This window comes from Triticum dicoccoides, chromosome 6A (genome assembly GCF_002162155.2).
Source record: "Triticum dicoccoides isolate Atlit2015 ecotype Zavitan chromosome 6A, WEW_v2.0, whole genome shotgun sequence".
Classification (NCBI taxonomy): domain Eukaryota; kingdom Viridiplantae; phylum Streptophyta; class Magnoliopsida; order Poales; family Poaceae; genus Triticum; species Triticum dicoccoides.
This window is the reverse complement of record NC_041390.1, coordinates 56,237,031-56,257,477: the sequence shown is the minus strand read 5'-3', so window position 1 is coordinate 56,257,477 and position 20,447 is coordinate 56,237,031. Positions and strand designations below refer to the sequence as shown.

The 20,447-nt window shown below is 44.7% G+C and overlaps 2 protein-coding genes across 5 annotated transcripts; one reads left to right on the top strand and one right to left on the bottom strand.

Moving 5' to 3' along the window:
- Window positions 1–2,677: 2,677 nt before the first annotated feature.
- On the bottom strand, window positions 2,678–13,681 carry LOC119314802 (protein Rf1, mitochondrial-like). Of its 2 annotated transcripts, XM_037589486.1 has the most exons (5): window positions 13,328–13,681; window positions 10,807–13,244; window positions 9,058–9,172; window positions 8,780–8,897; window positions 2,678–3,130 (listed from the first exon to the last, which is right to left on the bottom strand). In XM_037589486.1, exons 1-2 carry the CDS (start codon window positions 13,358–13,360, stop codon window positions 11,376–11,378), a joined length of 1,902 nt encoding a protein of 633 aa, XP_037445383.1. In that variant the 5' UTR covers window positions 13,361–13,681; the 3' UTR covers window positions 2,678–3,130; window positions 8,780–8,897; window positions 9,058–9,172; window positions 10,807–11,375. The 2 variants fall into 2 exon arrangements, with proteins under 2 accessions (XP_037445383.1, XP_037445382.1); XM_037589485.1 differs by having other exon boundaries at window positions 8,780–9,172.
- Window positions 3,755–14,494, top strand: LOC119314801 (disease resistance protein RGA5-like). Of its 3 annotated transcripts, XR_005152462.1 has the most exons (4): window positions 3,755–4,896; window positions 5,984–7,981; window positions 8,330–8,423; window positions 14,425–14,494. XR_005152462.1 is itself a non-coding variant. In XM_037589484.1 (3 exons), the coding sequence occupies exons 1-3, from the start codon at window positions 3,755–3,757 to the stop codon at window positions 8,416–8,418; spliced, it is 3,099 nt and encodes a 1,032-aa protein (XP_037445381.1). In that variant the 3' UTR covers window positions 8,419–8,545. The 3 variants fall into 3 exon arrangements, 2 of the variants coding, with proteins under 2 accessions (XP_037445381.1, XP_037445379.1); XM_037589484.1 differs by lacking the exon at window positions 14,425–14,494 and having other exon boundaries at window positions 5,984–7,851; window positions 8,330–8,545; XM_037589482.1 differs by lacking the exon at window positions 14,425–14,494 and having other exon boundaries at window positions 8,330–8,545.
- The last annotated feature ends 5,953 nt before the right edge of the window (window positions 14,495–20,447 follow it).

The following is a 20,447-nucleotide window of genomic DNA, read 5'->3' as shown; positions in this document are numbered from 1 at the left end:
TAAGTGGTCTCCGTGGGCGGTGGTGGTGTTCAAGCTCAGGGGTGAGTGACTCTACCGGCCGATGGTGCGGCGCCCTCCGATCCAGTGCGAGAGGGCAGATGGGCTCTTTTCTACGGTGGATACGGATGTCATCTCGGCTTGATCCGGTCATATTGTGGTAGACGATGGCGTGATCTCCGTCCTGCGCAATGCTCGCTTTGTATTCATCATCTACCTCTGTGTCATTGGTGTTTCGCTTGGTGGTTGAGGACCTCGACGATCAAATGGCATTTCTTTTGTATTTTTAGATTGCTTGGTTTGTTTCATGTCTTGTAAGCTGCTCCTTCAACAGCATGTACCTTGTACCGTGTTTCTTTCGTATTTCTTGTTTACCAGAGTGTCATCAGTTTAACCCCGGACCTAGGCCTTCTTTCTAACAAGAAAAAAAAATCGGCAACTGATTATTATGGGCTGCAAACGAGTCGAGTTTGAGCGAGTTGGTCTAGGCTCAGCTCAACTCATACTAAAATTCGAGCGAGCTCAAAATGTACAAGCTCAAGGTCGAGCTATATAAAGTGGCTCGTGCTCAGCTCGTAACGATCTCGAATCGATCTCGAGTTAGTTTCGAGCTAAATAAGATGGTTTTTAAAATTATTTTGAGGCAAATTTTAAAGTAAGATGGCCACAACAAAAAGAAATCACTATATATTTTGACGTATTCTTTCTCAACGGAAGACTAGTATCTATAATACATAAATAGTTGATCCCCACTAAGTCTAATTCTCTTAACATGCAGCCCTCCACATCACCAAATGTGCCAAGTCATCATCAACTAGAACTATTTTTGTAGCACATGCATACCCCAATTTAATTGTTCCATCTCCAATAGTCCAACGTACATGCATATTTTTTGTTCACATATAATTACTTTTGAAAATAACAGCTTTCAATTTAGATCATTTCATTCATGCATATAGAATGTATCCAAAATTAATTTTTAAAATCCCGCAGCAATGCGCGGGGAAATCACCTGGTTTAATAAAAAGAGATCATGGATAGAAGAACTAAGATGTGTTTGCTCTCAAACTTTGGCCAATATAACAAGACACGGAACACACGGTTGGCCACGTGTCATATTGAGGCTAAATTTTCTCCACTCTCAATTTCCATGTTTGCTAGTTAAAGTGAAATGAAGAAAAAAAAAAGACGTACAGAACATATATGACAATGGATGATCCTCATTCTTTGTAATAGACATGAGAATTATTTAATATACTTTTATGATATCGAGCTGATGAGCTAAAATCGAGCGAGCCAATACTGACTCAAGATCAACTCGTTTCTCGATCAAGCTATATAAAGTGCTCATACTCAGCTTATTTCTTTTCGAGTTGATCTCGAGTCGAGTTAAAATACGAGTCGATCTCAAGCGGCTCACGAGCCTCGAGTTTTTCTTACAACCCTACTGATTATTCTTGTTGTTCCTTGGCTTTCTAGATCTAAAAGTTGTTTACTCCATGGATTTTGCAGCAGCGAATCAACCTGTGGTTGAGTTGGTTAGGTGGACAGTGGTATCCCCAACCCATTAGGGTTCAAATCCTGGTGCTCGCATTATTCCTGGATTTATTTCAGGATTTCTGGCGATGCGCTTTTAGTGGGAGTAGGGTGTGCGTGTGTGCGTTCATATGGATGAGTGTATGCGCGCGTACATGAGCGCTTGCGTCTGTACTGATGCTAAAAAAATGGATTTTGCAGCACAAGGACATCACTAGGCATCATACTACTGATTTTTTGGCTTCTATCAGGTAGGCCATCCGATGAGAAGCATGGCGGACGTCCGATGTACTACACTGACTTTATACTGTGAGACGGTGGGAGTAGCAGTTAGACCCTGCGTGAGTTCACGTTGCTGCTGGAATTGATTGCAATATATTTCGAGTGATTTGATTGTATGAAACATGAATAGTTGAACAATATATAGAGTATTTGATAATTGTGTAGTCAAAAAATATTTTGAATATAAGCGGCATAATATAATGAAAAATATTTTCCCATGCATGTTGAATGGACCTTTGATGAGATGAGATGTGTGCATAGGATCATCTAATAACGGAAAAGTTTACAAATTTACAAACCCTCGTACTAGATATTAACCTTCTATTGGCTCGAAAAAAAAAGATATTGACCTTCTCGTCGCATGCAAGTATTATCTCTCTCAAGGCCCCGACTATTAACTCTAATCACCCCTTCAGTAATACCATTGCCATGCACCTTCAAAACTAAACAGCCGTCAAGGCACTAACAAGAAAAAGCAAAAAAGTCAGCTGCACAATAAGAAGCATAAGCTGATTACTACATGTTGGAATCACCAAGGCTACCTGTTGGAAGATACTGAATGGATCAGATACCTAACACTCAAGTATCAAAATTTGCATGCTATCTATTTTATGTTGGATGCACTCCATACTGCAGGTAAGTTTTTTGTTAAGCTTTCCTATAAGTTGTTGCTAAGCTTTCAGATATGTTGGATGCACTCCATACAACATGTGTTTCTCTCCATCTAAGGGTGTACCGAATATCATATGAAGTCTCCAAACAACAACTGTCAAATGCCACTGTCCTTTACAAGGCAAGCACCTGTTTTATCGGATGAAATTGGTCTATGTATATCTCTTAAGAAACTACAGCAGCAGAAATATGTGAAACACCGCATACCTCAACAAAAGATGATGTTTCATGGAAGCCACCCAAGAATTCAAAAACTACAAAGACCTTGTCATCTGGTAGAAGGTTTTTTCATCTTCACAATAACCTGAACATCTTGCACAAGCCCTTCTCAAGCACACATAAAACAGTTTATATACACTCGCTAGTCAATAATTACACAACTTGTTCGAGAGCAAATACCAATGGAAAATGCCCAAGTTGTGTGGCGGTGTAGTATGGGTCAAGACAGCTTGGCTTTTCAAACTTGCTTGTATTGCATATGCAGGTTCTTTTTCTTATGTTAGTTGCGAACAGCAAATAATCTGGCTTCTTCTGTTCATGATAAGGGTTGAGGACGAGGAGGATCTGAACTGCTCGCTATGCAACGCCTCAGAAGGAGAAACTCAGGATCACCTCTTTGTATACACCTATGTACCTCCTCGGCCTGTCGAAAAATGATCATATATTTTTACTAGAATCAATGGGCGTAAATGAAATAGACTTTATAATTCTCAAAAAAATATAGACATTCTGAATCAAGTAGTATGCAGGTACGTGTAAACTAAGATAGGAAAACAAATCCCTACCTAACACGAGCAGGAGCAGTCATCAGCAGGAAAAGCCCAAAGCATCTTTGCCTCTTCCTTTTCCACATGCATACATGATGATAAGGATTTATATTTAATTTCTACGTAGTACAAACGCACGCTACAACTTGTTCAGGAGCATGCATGTATATCGACAGAAAAGGTCAAGCTCTGTGTGCTAGCTGTGGAGGTAACGACAGGCTTGGGAAGCATGCATGCATCCACTCAGCCAGTGGCACGAGGCCAGTTGGACTTAATTAATTGGATAGAGCAAGTGGGAGTACTACCAGCAGGTAGGCACACACATGATGGTGCTTGGAAGGAGCATACTTATGCCAGTCAAAGCAAAGAGGGGATGCGATGAACATGGGGTGATAAGAAATTCTATAAAGGCGCAGGGAAGGGTCATCTACTCAGCCTACACTGCTTCCGCATCCATACACAACACACGCGCGCGCCCACGCCCGCAATTTGTCCCAGCAATGGAGATGGAGGCCGCTCCGGTGAGCGCGGTGACGGGAGCCCTCAAACCCGTCATAGGGAAGCTGGCCACGCTGATGGGCGACGAGTACAAGCGCCTCGAGATGGCGCGCGGCGAGGAGATCAAATCCCTCGCCTACGAGCTCTCCGCCATGGACGCGGCTCTGCTGGACATGTCGGGGGAGGAGGACCCTCATGCGCAGGACAAGGCGTGGATGAACGAGGCGCGGGAGCTCTCCTATGACATGGAAGACTCCATCGACGACTTCATGCGAACGATCCACGACGAGGATGTGAAGCCGGACCACGACCTGTTCATGGAGAAGATGAAGGATTTGCTGGGGAAGATGAAGGCCCGTCGTCGGACCGGCGATGGTTTCAAGGAACAGATCAACAGGGTGAGCAACAGAAATGGAAGGTATGGGACCCGTGGGACATTCTCCAACAATGTCCATGCAACTGTTGACCCTGCAGCTATTGCCATGTTTGAGCTCTTGACGAAGCAAGATGGGCCCAAAGCTGAGGTGATTAAGTTGCTCACTCAAGATGAGGCTGACTGTGAGCCGCTGCTGGCTGAAGTGGATTGTGGACATGAGTCATTGCTGGCTGAAGAGGAGGGCGGGTGTGGGTCCCCGCTGGCTGAAGACGAGGACGTATCTGAGTTGCCATTGGTTGAAGAGGAGGATGGATGTGAGTCACCGCTCACTGACAAGGACTTATGTGAGTCTCTGCAGGTGGAAGAAGTAGAAGAAGACGACTGTGAGTCGCCCAAGGTGGAAGAGGAAGAAGAAGAGTGTGAGTCGCTGAAGGTGGAAGAGGAGGATGTATGTGAGCCAGCGCCTGCTAAAGAAGACGAGTGTGAGTCGCCACAGGCAGAAGGGGAGGCCCCATGTGAGTTGAAAACACGAAAACAACCCAAGCTGGTCGCCATTGTTGGAGCCGGAGGAACAGCTCTTGCGAACAAGGTGTATGAAGAGCTCAGAGTAAAAGATTTTGACTACTGGCCTTTTATATCAATGTCGCCAAATCCAGACATGACAAGTACCTTGACAGCACTTCTCCTTGAACTTACCGGTGAATTAAAAAAAGAAGCGAGCGTGCAACAACTGATTACCGATATCAATGAATCGCTACTAGACAAAAGGTATTGTCTCTACTCCTTTCTACTCGTTGTCCTCTTGTTGACAATGCAAGTTATTTGGATATGTCATATGTCACATGAAAAGGGGATATGCATGTAAAGTTGTCATCAAAGTAATTCTGAAACTAAGAAAATTAATTTAGCATGTTGTTAGAAAATTTAATGGTTAACTTTTTGTATTTTGTTCATGCTAAAAATATTAAGTAAAATAGAATGGAGGGACCATGTGACGTGCGTAAGAATCAACATGCGCAAAGAGCGCCCGTTCCACTATTTATCAATTTTCCCATTATGACATATATCGCATGATCAAGATTACTACATATGTAAAAATCATACTGTAAATCTATAATGTATTCCAAGTGAATGTCAGTCAGTCAACTAGGAAGAAATGACGTGTACAGATTTCAAACAGGAATGATGAATCAGGAGCATGGCTTGTGTATGAAAAAATATTTCAAAAAAGTTGTAAGTTTGTGTTAGACAGCGTAGTTGTTTTGGTTCTGTGAAGTTTACTCTTCATTTGCGGAAACCACTACTGGAATAAAGTTAGATCTTTATTTCATTTCAAGGAAAAGCCTGCCTGCTTGTTCAGCACCACAATTCCCGTGGGAATATATGGGTTTTTCCGTCCAGTGGGAGGACTCCAACAGTTTAATTGTATGGTCCATTAGCAATACAGATAAATTTTATGTACAACTAGACAATATATAAAACTAGCTGGTAGCTTGACAAGGGATAGGCGGCCTGCCAATAATATCAATGTCTATGTGTTAATAGAGTAATTGTTGATCAAGGGGTACTATGTTCCTAAAACAAATCAAAACACGACCCAAATTTAATTTCGAATGGGTGGAGTGGTGGTCAGAATTGTATTTTAGAGACCTTGCAAATGTCCCAAATGATAGCTTCTCGAAAAATGGAGGCATTAATACCATCTTCAGTACCATTTAATCACCCACGTCAGGTTTCTTATTTTCTTTTTATACTCCTACCCTTGTCAAGAAGAACAATGTTTTCTTTATTTTCCTTTCGGTGATTTGTCATTATGTTAAAGCCACACTAATATCACTCACAAATCCGTGTGCAGATACTTAATTGTCCTTGACGGTATATGCCAGAAAGAAACATGGGATGTCATTAAGCATGCATTCCCCATGACAAGCTGTGGCATAATAATCACCACTAGCCCGTGTGAAGATATCGCCGAATTATGCCGGTCATGGTTCAATGGGCATATTTACCATATAAGACCTCTTGGTATGGTACATTCAAGACCGCTATTTCACCAAAGATTATTCAACTCTGATGACGACTGCCATCCACACCTTGAAGAAGTTTCTGATAAAATATTGGAAAAATGTGATGACTTACCTTTGGCAATCTTAGCTACATCTGGTTTGTTGGCTAACACAGAAAGAACAGAGCATCTATGGAATCACATGGCAGATTCAATTGGGTGTGCACTTGAAACAAGTGATACTGTTGAAAGGATGATGAAGATTTTGTCACTTTGTTATTTTGATCTTCATCCTCGTCTAAAAACCTGTCTCTTATACCTCGGTATGTTCCCAAAAGGAACAACTATTAAGATGAATGACCTGATATGGAAATGGACTGCTGAAGGATTCTTTCATGGAGAACAAATAAATGCAGCACATGAGTTAGGAGAGAGGTGTTTTAATGAGCTCCTGAATAGGAGTTTGATCCAGCCTGTGAAGATAGACCAGTATGGTAAGGTTAAAAGCTGTCAAGTTCATGACACAGTTATGGACTACATCATATCCAAGTCTGTCGAAGATAACTTTGTTACTGTCGTTGGTGTTCCATGTCCAACTATTGATCAGACACAAATGAAAGTTCGTCGATTCTCTCTTCAAGCTACAGAAGAAGGCTATTCTTTTCCAGGGATTAACTTGGTATTGTCTCATGCCCGATCACTTAAAGTATTTGGATTACTGTGGACAATCCCTTCTCTAGATGAGTTCAAGCATTTGCGTGTTGTGGACTTTGGAGGTTTCAGTAACTTGGGAGACGACCATCTTGCAAATATTGGGAGGTTATTCCAGCTGAGGTACCTGAACCTCTCTTGGACAAGAGTATGTGAGCTCCCAGAAGAAATAGGACATCTATCTTGCTTAGAGATGTTGGACCTAACAGCCACAGGGGTATCCAAGTTACCATCATCTATAGTTAATCTAGAAAAATTGGTTCATCTATTAATCGGCGAGTTTGTTAAATTTCCGGAAGGAGGAATTGGGAAGATGCAAGCACTAGAGACGTTGAAACAAGTCAGAGCCTTTAAGCAGCCAATTCAATTTCTTCAAGATTTTGGCAAGCTACAGAATCTGTGGAAGCTGAATATCGATCTTACCAATGATCAAGAGGACACTGAAGATACAAAGGAGTGCATGAAAGCTATTGCATCTTCTCTCTATGAACTAGGCACACACAATCTTCGTTCTTTAACTATCTGGAACTGTGATTACAGCTTATTGATGGAAGAATGGTGCCCCACTCCGGTTGGCCTCCAAAAACTTACGACCTGGCGGTCAACCTTTCCACGGGTTCCGGATTGGATGGGTTCCCTCGTCAACCTTCAGCAATTACGGTTTGACCTGGAGAGAGTCAGGTATGAAGATCTCTGCATCCTCGGAGGCTTACCTGCTCTGCTCACTCTGAGCCTAGTAGGAAAAGAAATGTCTGAAGGGAAGCTCATTGTTAGTGGTGAAATGGGATTCCCAATGTTGAGGGATTTCACTTACGGCATGTACCCTGGGTTGGGGATAAAGATGATGTTTGAAGCAGGATCCATGCCCAAGCTAGAAAAGCTCAGGATTGATTTCACCCCAGCAACGAATGAATATCTCTTCAGTACCGGTGGTCTAACTGGTAGTGGTCCTTTTGATTTCGGAATCGAGAACCTCCCCAGCAGTCTCACGACCGTCGTATGTGAATGTAAGTCATTTGATGGAGATTGCACTCTTGAAGCCACAAGGGCGGCCCTGGAGAGAGCAGTCAGCACACACCCCAGCCGCCCTGCTCTGGACTTCAACATCTACTAGCTAAAATAGGCCTCTTCATTCAGGTACATAGTAGCTAATTCTTTCTTCCCTAACATTTTATATCACTCCCTACATTGATAGCTCTCCTTTGTTGCCTGCCCAAATTTTTTCTTTCAAGTGTTGTATTAATTACCAAGTGGCCGTTATTTTTCCTTCATATTTCTTATTATTTTTTCATCCTCTTTTGCTCGTTGTTGACAAGCTAGAAATCAAGGAAACACTCCTTTATGAACAGTTTCTCAAACCAAACAGCTTATAAGCTCTTATCGGTTAGAAACAGTTTAGACAGTTTAGTTTTAACTTATCATGCATTACTCGTGATCACTCCTGAATTCTTCTGAATTCTAATGGTACGTTTCAATCATTTTCAGTGCCACTCTCCGGATTCTTCAGTATCAGTAGAGTGAACGATCCAAGAATCAGGATTCAGGAACATCACCAACAAGAGGCTGTAGCTTAAACAATGTATAGTTTCTTTCTCACTGGACAACTAGTGGTTCATATGTCACTCAGGATGCCACAATTATTCAGTGAAATGATATAAACTCCTATTTCTGAATCAATCATTCAAAAGTATTTTCTTTTTCTGAATCAATTCCCTTCCCATTAATAGCATCAGCAGGAAACCCACCGCACACCATTTGTTTCGAACGGTGGCTATGGGATGAAAACTTATTAGCACAGCTATAACTATAATAGTAAGATTATCTCTAAATGCTAGGAGTTTTAATGCAAGCTGCAAAGTAACAGAGACCACACAGCAAGCTAAAACTGAACCGCAATGGACGAAGGCCATGTACCAGCAAGTCTGAGGCACGTACCGCATATCCCCAGAGCGATAGCATCGCACCTGTAGTCTGCAGTCTCAGAACTCATCACCATCGCTCCTTCATTCAGAAGTTTGTGAGCCCCTTTCACACAGAGCATGCTTATCTGTACCTGACTGCATGTCTGACTAATACATCAGCATCTCTTGCACCTGTAGTCTGAACATTCATCACCGTCATAACTTGATTCAGAAGCTTATTTGCACCTTCAAGAAGCGCATCCTTGGCTGCAACTGGCAACATGTCAGCTCAGTACATCAGCTTATCTGTACCTGACTGCATGTCTGCCTAATACATCAGCATCTCTTGCACCTGTAGTCTGAGCATTCATCACCGTCATAACTTGATTCAGAAGCTTATTTGCACCTTCACGAAGCGCATCCTTGGCTGCAACCGGTAACATGTCAGCTCAATACATCAGCACAGCACATAAGCGAACATGATCACAAAAGGGACTTCACAAGCTAATGTAGAACTTATTTGTAAAAGCAAGTAGTACTGTACGGTACTTAGGGCCAGTAAGCTAATTTCCACAGTAAGCTGCTAGAAGCCTCAAAAGAACTCAGTTTAGGGAGAAGCCCATTAGAACTTATGAAACCTATGAGAAATTCCTTCTCAGTGCCTATTTATCACATCCATGTTAAGAGCAACTAGCAGGACTACCAAGGAAATAAAGCTCAAATTTTCCTTTCGTTCAGGAAATATATGTAGCCAACAAATATGCAATGACATGGCAAAAAGAAAGGTTTGGAATTTGAAGAACTCGTAGTCAGAGTCTGATTGGGGAGAAGAAAAAAACTGTGCGTTGTTTCAGTAGCAGTAGCAACTAGATTTGTTGGCACTTGGCAGTCTAGCTACATGAGACGACAAACCAAATATACTGCTGACAAAGAACAAATGCATTCGCTGTAAAACTGGTCTGTAAATAACATGAGCAAAATCACAATAAAATGAGTATTACTGGAATCTCAAATTATTCTCGATGTACTGCTGGACAATAATTCAATCAGACAGATCTAATTTTTTTTCAAAATATTGTAATCAGACAAACCACTCAAAGCTTGAACGAAGAAAATGCAGCAGTACAGATTTGATACTTACTCCCTCTGTAAAGAAATATAAGAGCGTTTAGATCACTACTTTAGTTATCTAAATACTCTTATATTTCTTTATGGAGGGAGTATTTATTAAAGGGAAAGAGCCAGCCTTGTTTACATATCTTTCAGGTACCCACTAAGAAAAGAAATTTTATATGATCTTTATTCATTTCATAAAACAGAAAAAATGATAACTTATCAAATGACTCAGTGAATACTGATGTGAAGATAAGTTAGTCACTGGATTTAGACATGCTTACACATTATGTCATTTAGGCTAAAGAATGACATCTGCAAAAAAGCTAGCTGTCATTGTTTTTCATGTGGTTACAATTCTCCTAGTGAATTATTATATTGAGGTATTTTGAATAATGAACAATAATGGAGTTCAGACTACAGGACAGAATCATACGAAGAACATAAGCATAACTACCCACTTGAAAAAGTGCCAAATTAAAGAAGTAATGCTGATATATGGTCTACATTTCAGAATATATGTTATAATACATCATGTCTTAACATATTTATCACGTCAATTTTCATTATGATTAAAATTCTAAGTGGTGATGGAACACTGATTCTTCGAGGACCACATGTATCCATTTGAATGTAAAAGATATATGGAATATAGATACAGAAGTCAGCTTACTGCTAACAACTTCAGTGAGTGAACAGGCACAACAATCTGTATCTATATTCAAGACTGACAAAACTAATAAAAACTGTACTTAATTGAGGCGAACTGTGCAGCTCCATGGAAGAAGTAGTAGTCAGCCATATAGATGAAACACAGATAGTCGATCATCAAAATGGTACCAGTCAGGCGTTTACTACTAGTCAAAGTTTCTCCTGGACTTACTACTAAGAGAAGTGACCAACATGACATTCATTACATTACAAAAGGAAAAGGTTGGGAAAGCAAACCTGCAAAGAAATGTTCTGCCCTCGATTAGCTAAAATCACTAGAAAAGGTTTCAACCAGTTCCCTATTCCAGAAAAGAATAATATTTTTAGGAGAAATCTCTGATACTGCTGACATTTCCCCCTGAAGTAAGTGCAGTCAACAAGCCAGCTGCGGAAGCTTCAAGGGTGAAGCTCCTCTCATCAATTTCCCCACTGGGCACCTCCTCTTTTTGAAGTAACATTCTAACGATGGCATTTAACATACGGGAGTCGGCAGCAAACCATTCTTGCAGAGATCCTTCTTCTAAAAGCTTTGTATCATTAATCTATACGTAACAGCATCGGGCACAAATCCTTTGGCCGAGATTCCATCCAACAAACCTGTGGCTTCTTCCTTCCTGCCAACTTTAAGCAACGCACTAATCATAATATTATAAGTCCTGATCTCAAGTTGATAATTTGTTGAACACAGGTTTTGAAACATTCTTAGTGCTTCATCCACACAGTTATTTCTACACAGACCACTGAGAATTATGTTGTAGGTCACAATATCCACACATATTCCGCTGTCAATCATCCTGAGATAGAGTTCATTTGCAGCAACAGTCCTTCCAGTATGAAATAATCCATGCAGCACTGTTATAAGTGATAACACAAGGCTTAACTTTTTTGTCCAGCATTTCACTGAAAATAGCTAACGCATCATCTATCATTCCATTCTTAAAGTAACCATCAATCAGTGTGTTATAGGTGACAACATCTGGTTCCATGCCAATTGAGACCATATGGTCAAGTAACTTCCTCACTTCATCCATCTTACCAATGAAAAAGTATCCACCCATCAGTGTGTTATAAGTATGCACGTCAGGCTTCAAACCCATGTGTATCATCAGGTCAGCGAGATCTTGGGATTCCATAACCCTTCCATTTTTGCAAAGGTGATCCATAATTGTGTTGAAGAACACGTTGTCGGGATAGATGCCACGATTCAACATTTCAGCAAGTAGTTCATGAACCTTCTCCCATTTTCCACAAGAACAAAAACCACTTATAAGAGTGTTGAAAACTATGATATCAGGAGCTAATTCTTCAGTTATCATTTGATTGAATTGCAACATAGCATCATCCATTCGGCCAATACTGCAAAGTAAGTTTATTACTGTTCCATAGCTCGCAGCATTTGGGTTCAATCCTTGCTGCCGCATTTTTGTAACTATATGCATTACCTCATCAAACATTTTCCCCTTAGCATATGCAACTATCAGTATGTTGTACACAGAATGATTTGGTGCAATACCATTTTCTACCATCAATTCAATGAGACAATGCATATCATGGAATGACTGTTCCATAGCATACACATGAAGCAGAATACTGTAGCTAGTAACATTCGGTTTTTGGTCCTTACCGGCCATAGAATCAAAAATAGTTCTAGCTTCCGCAAATCTTCTACTCTTGCAAAGATAATCCATCTGTATGGTGTAAGTTGCAATATCTAGCTGAACACCATTCCTAGACATTTTCTTGAAAAAACGAGCCACCTCTTCGCACTGTCCTGATGAATAATATCCGTGTATCAGACTATTATATGTAGTAATATTTGGCAGAATACCTGTATCAAACATCTGTTGAAGGACCTCCTCGGCCTTATCCATTGCTTGAACCTTGCACATGCCAGAGATGATTGAGCTATACGTCACAACATTCGGTGAAATCCCCTGATGTAGCATTTCAGAAAGTAGGCTGTAAGCTTTGTTCACCTCACCCTCTTTCAACAGGCCATCAACTACAGTGCTATAGGACACCACATTAGGCTGGCAGCTACCTCCAGCATCAACCATCATGTGAATAAGCTCAAGAGCCTCTTGACTTCTCTTCTCAACACAGAGACCTTTGAGAAGAATGCTATAGGAGAAAACATTCGGTGTGCAGTTAAACTCGGGCATTCGCCGGAGTGCGATGTCCATTGCATAGCTGGTCTTGTTCTCCGCGCAGACGCCCCTGAGTAGGTGGCTGAAACTGAACATGGCTTCAGCCGCAAAACCCAGCTTAATGATGTTGCCGATGGCGGTGAAACCGAGGTCTAACCGGCCTGCGTCGCAGCAGCAACCGACGAGGATGCTGTAGGTGACATTGTGTGGGGGCACCTTGGCTCTTGCGACCCGGTTGAAGAGGGAGACGCCGAGAGCAGGGCAGTCAAGGCCGACGACGTAGAGGAGGCAGTTGATGGCGCGGGTCGAGGAGGGCCCGGCAACCTGGAGCAATTCGTCGAACAGGTGGAGTGCGTCCTCGGTGCCAATGTGCTCCGCGCGGTACCGCTCCTCGATGTTCCGCTCCAAGACGCGTCGGACCATGCGGCGGCTCATAGCCTCCACCTGGCCTGAATCTCGCAACAGGAGAGGACGCCGCCGCCGCCGCCGCCGCCGCCGCTCACCGCCTGATGCAGCCTGCGCCTGAACCTGGGATTAGAAACAACGAAAACAGAGTTAGGAGGCTAGCTTGCTTTATGGCCTCCGACGCCGCTCGCCGCCACGATGCTCACCATCAAGCGGCGCGAACTGGTCGAAACCGACATGGCGAGACGTGCCGCCCAGACGCGGGCGAGGACGGCCCTAGCCGCTTGGTGCTGTCCTGGCGCGGAGGAAGACGAAAGGAGAATCTCCACCGCGCATCCGCGCCACGCCGCCACAGTTCCACCACCCTCCCCTCACCGGTGTCTGCTGTCCTCGCCGACGCAGGGTGAGACGTGCCTCCGCCGCAGCTCGAGAGGGCCTCAACGCCGTCGCCCCTCCCGTATTCCGCCGTCGCCGCCGGTCAGCACGCCTAGCGTCTGAGAACCAATGGGACCCACCTGTAAGCACTTAACTAGAGCCAAGTCTTTTTACTTGTCGCTGAAAACAAATCTTTGCCTGTCGGTGTACTCTTTTCTCTACTACCCCTCTGTTTCCCGCAGAAATAGATGTATCTAGAACTAAAATATATCTAGATACATCCATACTTGCGACAAGTAATTCGGAATGGAGGGAGTACCAGAGACTTTGTCGGTTCTCTAGTACTAGAGACTTCACCAGTAAAATTTGTCATAAAATAATGTTGATTTACAAAAATATTGTACTCCTTCGATCTATATTATTTGTCGCTCAAAAAGATGTGTCTACTTATTGTTTAAATATGTATCTAGCCATATTTCGGTGTAAGATAAAAGTGACAAGTAATATGGAATAAAGGAAGTAATAGAAAATTGTGTGTAGTCGGAATTTTAAACAGAAAATTGAACTTCAAACTTAACTATGAAGGAAATTGCTTCATATTCCTTTGCTGAAAGTGTCAAATGATCCTATCTTTTGAGACAGAGAGAGTAGTTGACACCATGACAACATTGCTTAAGTTGTAATGAAAGGATGTCAGAGGCTTCGCCAAGTTTAATCACGAGTGCACATTGTCCTAATTCCGAAGAAAATTGATGTGGAGGAGGTTGGTGACTTTCGCCCAATAAGCTTACTTTATAGCTTTTCTAAGTTGTTTCCGCAGATACTAATAAATAGGGTGCAATGGCGCATGAAGGAAATTGTTGTCGTGAATCAATCTGTGTTTATCCAAGGGTGCAATCTTCACGACAACTTCCTTTTGGTGCGATAGGTGGCCAGAAAAACTCATGCAAGGAAAAACTCATGTTTGAAGTTCTCTGCGCGAAAGGCTTTGGAAACTCATGGCTTAGATGGGTGACTATCTCCTACAATACACTAGCACCAAGAGCATAGTAAATGGTGTTCCTGACATGAGAATTGTGCATACATGTGGCTTACGCCAGAGAGATCCCATCTAATTGCTGCTATTTGTGATAGCTATGGATGCACTCACGGTGATTACAAGCAGGACCATGAAAGAGGGTGTGCTAAAGTCATATGCAAGAATCAGAGCTAAACAACGTTTATCTATCTGCACAGACAATGTTGCCATGTTCATTCGTCCGGCCATGCTAGATCTTTGCTTCATCAAGTGTGCTCTCGAAGTTTTTGGCGAGGCGTCGGGCTTTGCGTGTGAATTACAGAAAATCTTCTACAATTTTGATCAGAGGGGAGTAAGAGGATCGTTTGAGAGTGGAGGATCTATTGCAATGTGTGCTGGTTGAATTCTCGTGCAAGTACCTCGGCCTACAACTTGCCATCAAGCAACTCACAAAAGCTGAGCAATGATGGAAGGGTGAGAGTGTGTATAATTCATGAACTCAACATTAGTCATAAAGAACTCACATACTTATTGCAAAAATCTATTAGTCATCGAAACAAAGTACTACGTGTCGTGGTTCTAAGTCTGACAGTAATGTAGGGGGGTAGGTATGGAGAGGCAAGATCTTAGCTATGGAGTAGTTGTAAGCACACGAGGTTTACGAGTTCAGGCCCTTCTCGAAGGAAGTAATAGCCCTACGTCTCGGAGCCCGGAGGCGGTCGACTGGATTATGTGTGTATGAATCACAGGGGTGCGAACCCTTTACACTAAGGAGGGGGTGGCTTATATAGAGTTCGCCAGACCCCTCCGACCCTCAGTTATGCAGGGTTTTAAGTACATTAAGGTCGGGCGTTACTGGTAACGCCCCTAATAAAGTGCTATGATGACCATAAAAGCTACTTAATGACCGACCATTAGCGTGCGGAGTGACTTCAGGTCTCCTGGCCGTTGAGTGGTTGGATCTTGGTCGAGTGATTGCTTCTTGGTCGAGTGTCTTCGAGTCTATCGAGTGGAACACCTCCAAGTCGATTGAAAGGTGATTTCTTCTAGAGATGTCCTTGGGTAGGGCAATTAGGACAGGTCCATGACCCTACCCTAGGTACATAGCTTCATCATTAGCCCCTGAATGGATCGAGGTTTGAGTGGGGAAGGAGTTGAGAACTTCTTCGACTCATTTTTCATGCCATGAGCATATCTTGTTTCGGATCAATGAACCTGAGTGACGACAGCAACTTCCTTTTCAGTCGCCTTGATCCATTCTTAGTTTTTGTCGAGTGAGTTTCTTTACTTGAAAAGCTCCGAGTGACGGTGTGGAGGAGATCTTCCGTCTGACAAGTTGTTCTGCTGCCCGCGGATTTCGTGGGATTCGAATTTTGGGAAGGGCGCGGGATGGGGGAGGCCACAGTAATCGGATGGGATAGGGCGGAGCCGCCTCGATCTCTGCGCCACCTTTTTCGCCACGTATCGCGCACGCGACTGTTGCGGGATTTGACAGGATCGTCCGGGCCTACCAGTCAGCCACTCGGAAGTAACCTCATATAAGGCGTCAGACCGGGGTTTCTTGAATAGTGCGTTCTCATTTCCTCTCCTCCTCTTCAGGCTTCTTCGTCGCGCTCGTTCTCGCCCCAGCGCCGCCGATCCGTACGTGTCTTGCCGGCGACGATGGGGAAGGAGAAGACGGCGGCTCTAGAGCGGGCGAAGAAGGCGACAGCAAAGGAGAAGGGGAAGGCGACCAGTCGGGGTGGATCTTCCTCACGAGCCGGCCTGCCGAAGGGCTGGATCCAGGGCGACTGGATCCGCTCGACGATCCGCCAAGAAGATCTCGACGACCTAGCCGACGGAGGACTGATCCCCCATGGATCGGCAGCTTTCGGGGAAGGAATCTGAGCCGCAACCTCGGGAGGGTGAGCGTGTTCTCCTTGCCACCCACGTCGACCGTGGTTTTTCCTTGCCTCCTCACCCTTTCTTTCGGGGATTTCTGAATTTCTTTGGGGCACAACTCCACCACTTCACTCCCAACACAATCGTGTATCTCGCTGCTTTCGTGTCTTTGTGCGAGAATTTCTTGGGTTGTCGGCCTCACTGGGGTCTTTTCAAGCACATTTTCACCTGTCGTTCTCAGACGGTGAAAAAAGGCCAATCCGAGTGATGAGAGAACACAAGTGATTCAGATGTGTGGGGGTCTTGGTGTTCAGATGAGAGGGAAAAGTTCCTTTCCGGCCATGATTCTTCCCGACTCGGTCCGCGGATGGCAGTCGACCTGGTTTTACTGCAAAGACCAGCCGACGCTAGGGCAGTCGACTGGCCTCCCTCCTTTTACCATGGACCGAGTGAGGAAACCCTCCTCTTTGAAGGTGATCCCGGAGGAGAAGGCGCAAGTTAGGGTGCTGGTCGAATGAGTGGTCCAGCTTATCCGCGACGGGGTCACTGGTATGGATCTCTTGGAGGTTTTCCTTCAGCGGCGCATCCAGCCTCTTCAAGCTCGAGACCATCCGATGTGGATGTATTCAGGTCTTGACGACACCACTCAGATTCACCCGAAGGAGGTCGACGACGACACACTGGAGGGGTGGCTGTCGGGCATCATCGGAAACAAGGACAACCCCAGGGGAGCCAGGAGAGTTCCTCCATAAAACAAGTCCTATGAACCAGAAAAGGTCCGATTCTGAGCTTTTGATTATAATCTGAATTCACTCGCGCAACTGTCTATACTGCGTCGACTGACTTTATTCTTCCTGCTTTCTTTCAGGCCCTTATCGAAATGTACTCAGTGCCCAACGGAGAGCAAGAGCAAGACCCGGAAGGAGAGGCAAGCAGTGGCGACAGTGGCGAATGGCATTCTGACGGAGAAGAGGACGAAGAAAGCGATGACTCAAGTAACAAAGAAGAAGTCGAGTCGCCTCCTCGCAGGGAGAGGCGATCCAAGCTTGACCAAGAACGACCGAGCGCCCGTGAAAAGGCGATTGCCTAGACTGGTCAGTCTTCAAAGCGTCCTCGGACATCTTCACCAATCCCAACTGAAAAAGTGTCAAAGCATCTCAAAGTTGCAGAGCAGAAGCCTCGGAAGGCGTTGCCGAAGATTAAGATTGACATCCCCGTCGCGTCTGCGTGAGTGTCTCCCTTTGTGTTCACTCGACGCTCCGTGCTGTTTATTTTTTCTTGATTTAACCAGACGAACTTTGGAACTGGCAGCGCTGCTACTTCCGAGACCTCAGCTTACAGAGATGAGGATGAGGTAATGGAGGATGTAGTCACTTCCAATCTGGGTATGATTTCTGTCATTCTGTCTTTATTTGGTCGACTCAACTGCAATGTGTACCATTGGGTGATGTGATTTTGGCGATTGATCTTTGAACAGCTCCTAACATTATTGACCTCCCCGATGATGATGATGAAGAGCCTGAGAGGCCTTTGACGAGGAAAAATAGGAAAGCTCCTGCAAGCAAGGTGCCACAGTCGACGCCGATGGTGGAACCAGTCGTTCAGGACGCTGGTGATGCCAATCGGGGTTCTGTTACCTTCGCCGTACCATTTGTCGAGTGCCCTGCCTTCTTCGTCGACTGCTCAAGCTCCTGCCGACCCACCTTCAGTTTTTGCGATCCATCATGTCCCAGAGGATGAAGTGAATGCTGCCAAGGAAGCCATACGCCAGGCGGGTGTTATGATGGAGAAGATGAAGGCGGTGCGGGACGCCAGTCAGGCCGCCTATGACGCCAGCTCGGCTCTCCAAAGCAATGTTCAGGTCAGTTGGTCACCGCTTGTTCTGTTAGGATATGCTATCTGAAGACTCTCTTTCCGAAAATCTTTGCATCTGTACACCCACTGGGTGTGTCGATTGAATTTTTGGACTAGTGGGGGCACGCTGAGTGCACCCACTGGGTGTAGTCCCCGAGACTACGGTGGACTGCTGGCAGTCGACTGTAGTCTTTGTATTTTGATTCTTTCGCTCGATCTGGTCTGGCCGTGTCGAGTGTAAACCGAACCAGTGGGGGCATGCAAAGTGCACCCATTGGGTGTAGTCCCCGAGACTATGGTGGACTGCGGGCAGTCGACCATAGTCTTAGTATTTATTGTCTTTGTCGTTTTTCGCTGTAAAATAACTTCCCCTCCCTGATTGCAGAAATCTTGTGATCTTGGAGCTCGCTTTGCTGACTTGGAGAAACAACAGATCCAGCTAAACCTTGACCTGGAATTGGCTCAGCAAAATCTAAAAAAAGCTCAAGACGAGGCCGCTGGTATGGAAGGTAACTGATTGCCGACTGAACTTCAATATATCTCTTTGGTCTCTTTTTTGATTCGATTATTTCTTTTGCAGAGAAAATGAAGTTGGCTCTGGACAAGAAGGACTCGGACCTCACTGTCGCGCAAAAAGCAGCCCAAGACAAAACCGTTCTCGCGGACGAGAAGCTTGCTTCAGTCGGAATGCTTGAAGGAGAGGTGACTAGACTGACATCTTGTCTTAATGAAGCTAACCGCGAAGTGACCAGCCTAAAGAAGGATAAGGTCGCCCTGAACGAAAAGTTGGAGTCTGCGATCCGCAAGAGGAACGACACAGAAGCTTATCTGAGGGTCCTTGCCAAGAAGCTTTATCTTGTGCTGGGAGGTATTTCTTTTAATCTGACTGTGTTGATGCTTGCCATCGGATTTTGCTCGGTTGATTGAACTGACTTTTGGCTGCAGAACTTTGTCAAGACTTTGATGAAGAAACTGGAAGGGTCGAGACGGGTCTGGACCTTATCGCTTCCTCGGTCTGCGATGAAACTGCGATGAACGTGCTCCGACTAGAGTCCCGTATCGCCAGCGCCACAAGCTACCTCGCACGCCTGAAGGAGGTTGTCTCTCGAATCGACTCGACGCTTTGGCCGGGGGCGACGCTTCAGAATGATCTGGAATCTCTAATGACTCGACTGAACGAGATCCCTGGCTGAGTGCAAGAATGGAAGAAATACTCCGCCCGGTGTGGTGCTGATGTGGCGCTGTCCCTGGTGCGAGTCCATTGCAAGGAGGCTCGTGAAGACAAGATGGCTGCGATCAAAGTCGCTAACACCAAAAAGCATGACTTCCAGTCCTTCATGGAGACTTTCATTGCTGCCGCTACTCGGATCGCTGATGGGATCGATCTGGACTCGTTCGTGGAGCCTGCCAGCCCTCCTCCGGCCGAGTGAACAATCTTATGAAACTTGGATACGCTTTAAATTTGCCTCGGAATGCCGAGTGGTTTTTGTAACTGTTAAACTCTTTCGGGCTGAATGCCCAAGCACTTCGATCTGTGGTCTGGAACCTTTAGGATTTATCTGAACTTGGTTTATCATTGAATATCTTCATGAATTCTCCGTCGACTGGAACTCGTTCTTCATTCAAGACAACTTTTGTATTTGTGGCGCAGCTCCGAAGGAGAAGGTAGCAGTCGACCTGCACCTCGTCGTCCTTGCGGGTCGGGATGGAGCGCACGTTGTATTTGTGGCGAAGCTCCCAAGGAGAAGGTGGCAATCGACCCGCACCTCGTCGTCCTTGTGGATTGGGATGAAGCGCACGTTGTATTTGTGGCGAAGCTCCCAAGGAGAAGGTGGCAGTCGACCTGTACCCCGTCGTCCTTGCGGATTGGGATGTGTTTCGTACTTACGCGAGTACTAGACTGCAGCTAAGCCCCCGAGTGGGAGGGTCGCTCTCCACTCGATAGGATTTTTCAAACTTAGGCGAGTACTGGACTGCAGCTAAGCCCCCGAGTGGGAGGGTCGCTCTCCACTTGATAGGATTTTTCAAACTTAGGCGAGTATTGGACTGCAGTTAAGCCCCCGAGTGGGACGGTCGCTCTCCACTCGGTAGGATTTTTCAAACTTAGGCGAGTACTGGACTGCAGCTAAGCCCCCGAGTGGGAGGGTCGCTCTCCACTCGGTAGGATTTTTCAAACTTAGGCGAGTACTGGACTGCAG

Excerpts from the sequence above, each read along its gene's own strand:
- LOC119314802 (XM_037589485.1), bottom strand. The coding sequence starts at position 13,360 with ATGTCGGTTTCGACCAGTTCGCGCCGCTTGATG. Across the intron at positions 13,245-13,327 it reads CCAGTTCGCGCCGCTTGATG|GTTCAGGCGCAGGCTGCATC; the intron begins GTGAGCATCGTG and ends TTCTAATCCCAG.
- LOC119314801 (XM_037589482.1), top strand. The coding sequence starts at position 3,755 with ATGGAGATGGAGGCCGCTCCGGTGAGCGCGGTGACGGGAGCCCTCAAA. Across the intron at positions 4,897-5,983 it reads GAATCGCTACTAGACAAAAG|ATACTTAATTGTCCTTGACG; the intron begins GTATTGTCTCTA and ends ATCCGTGTGCAG.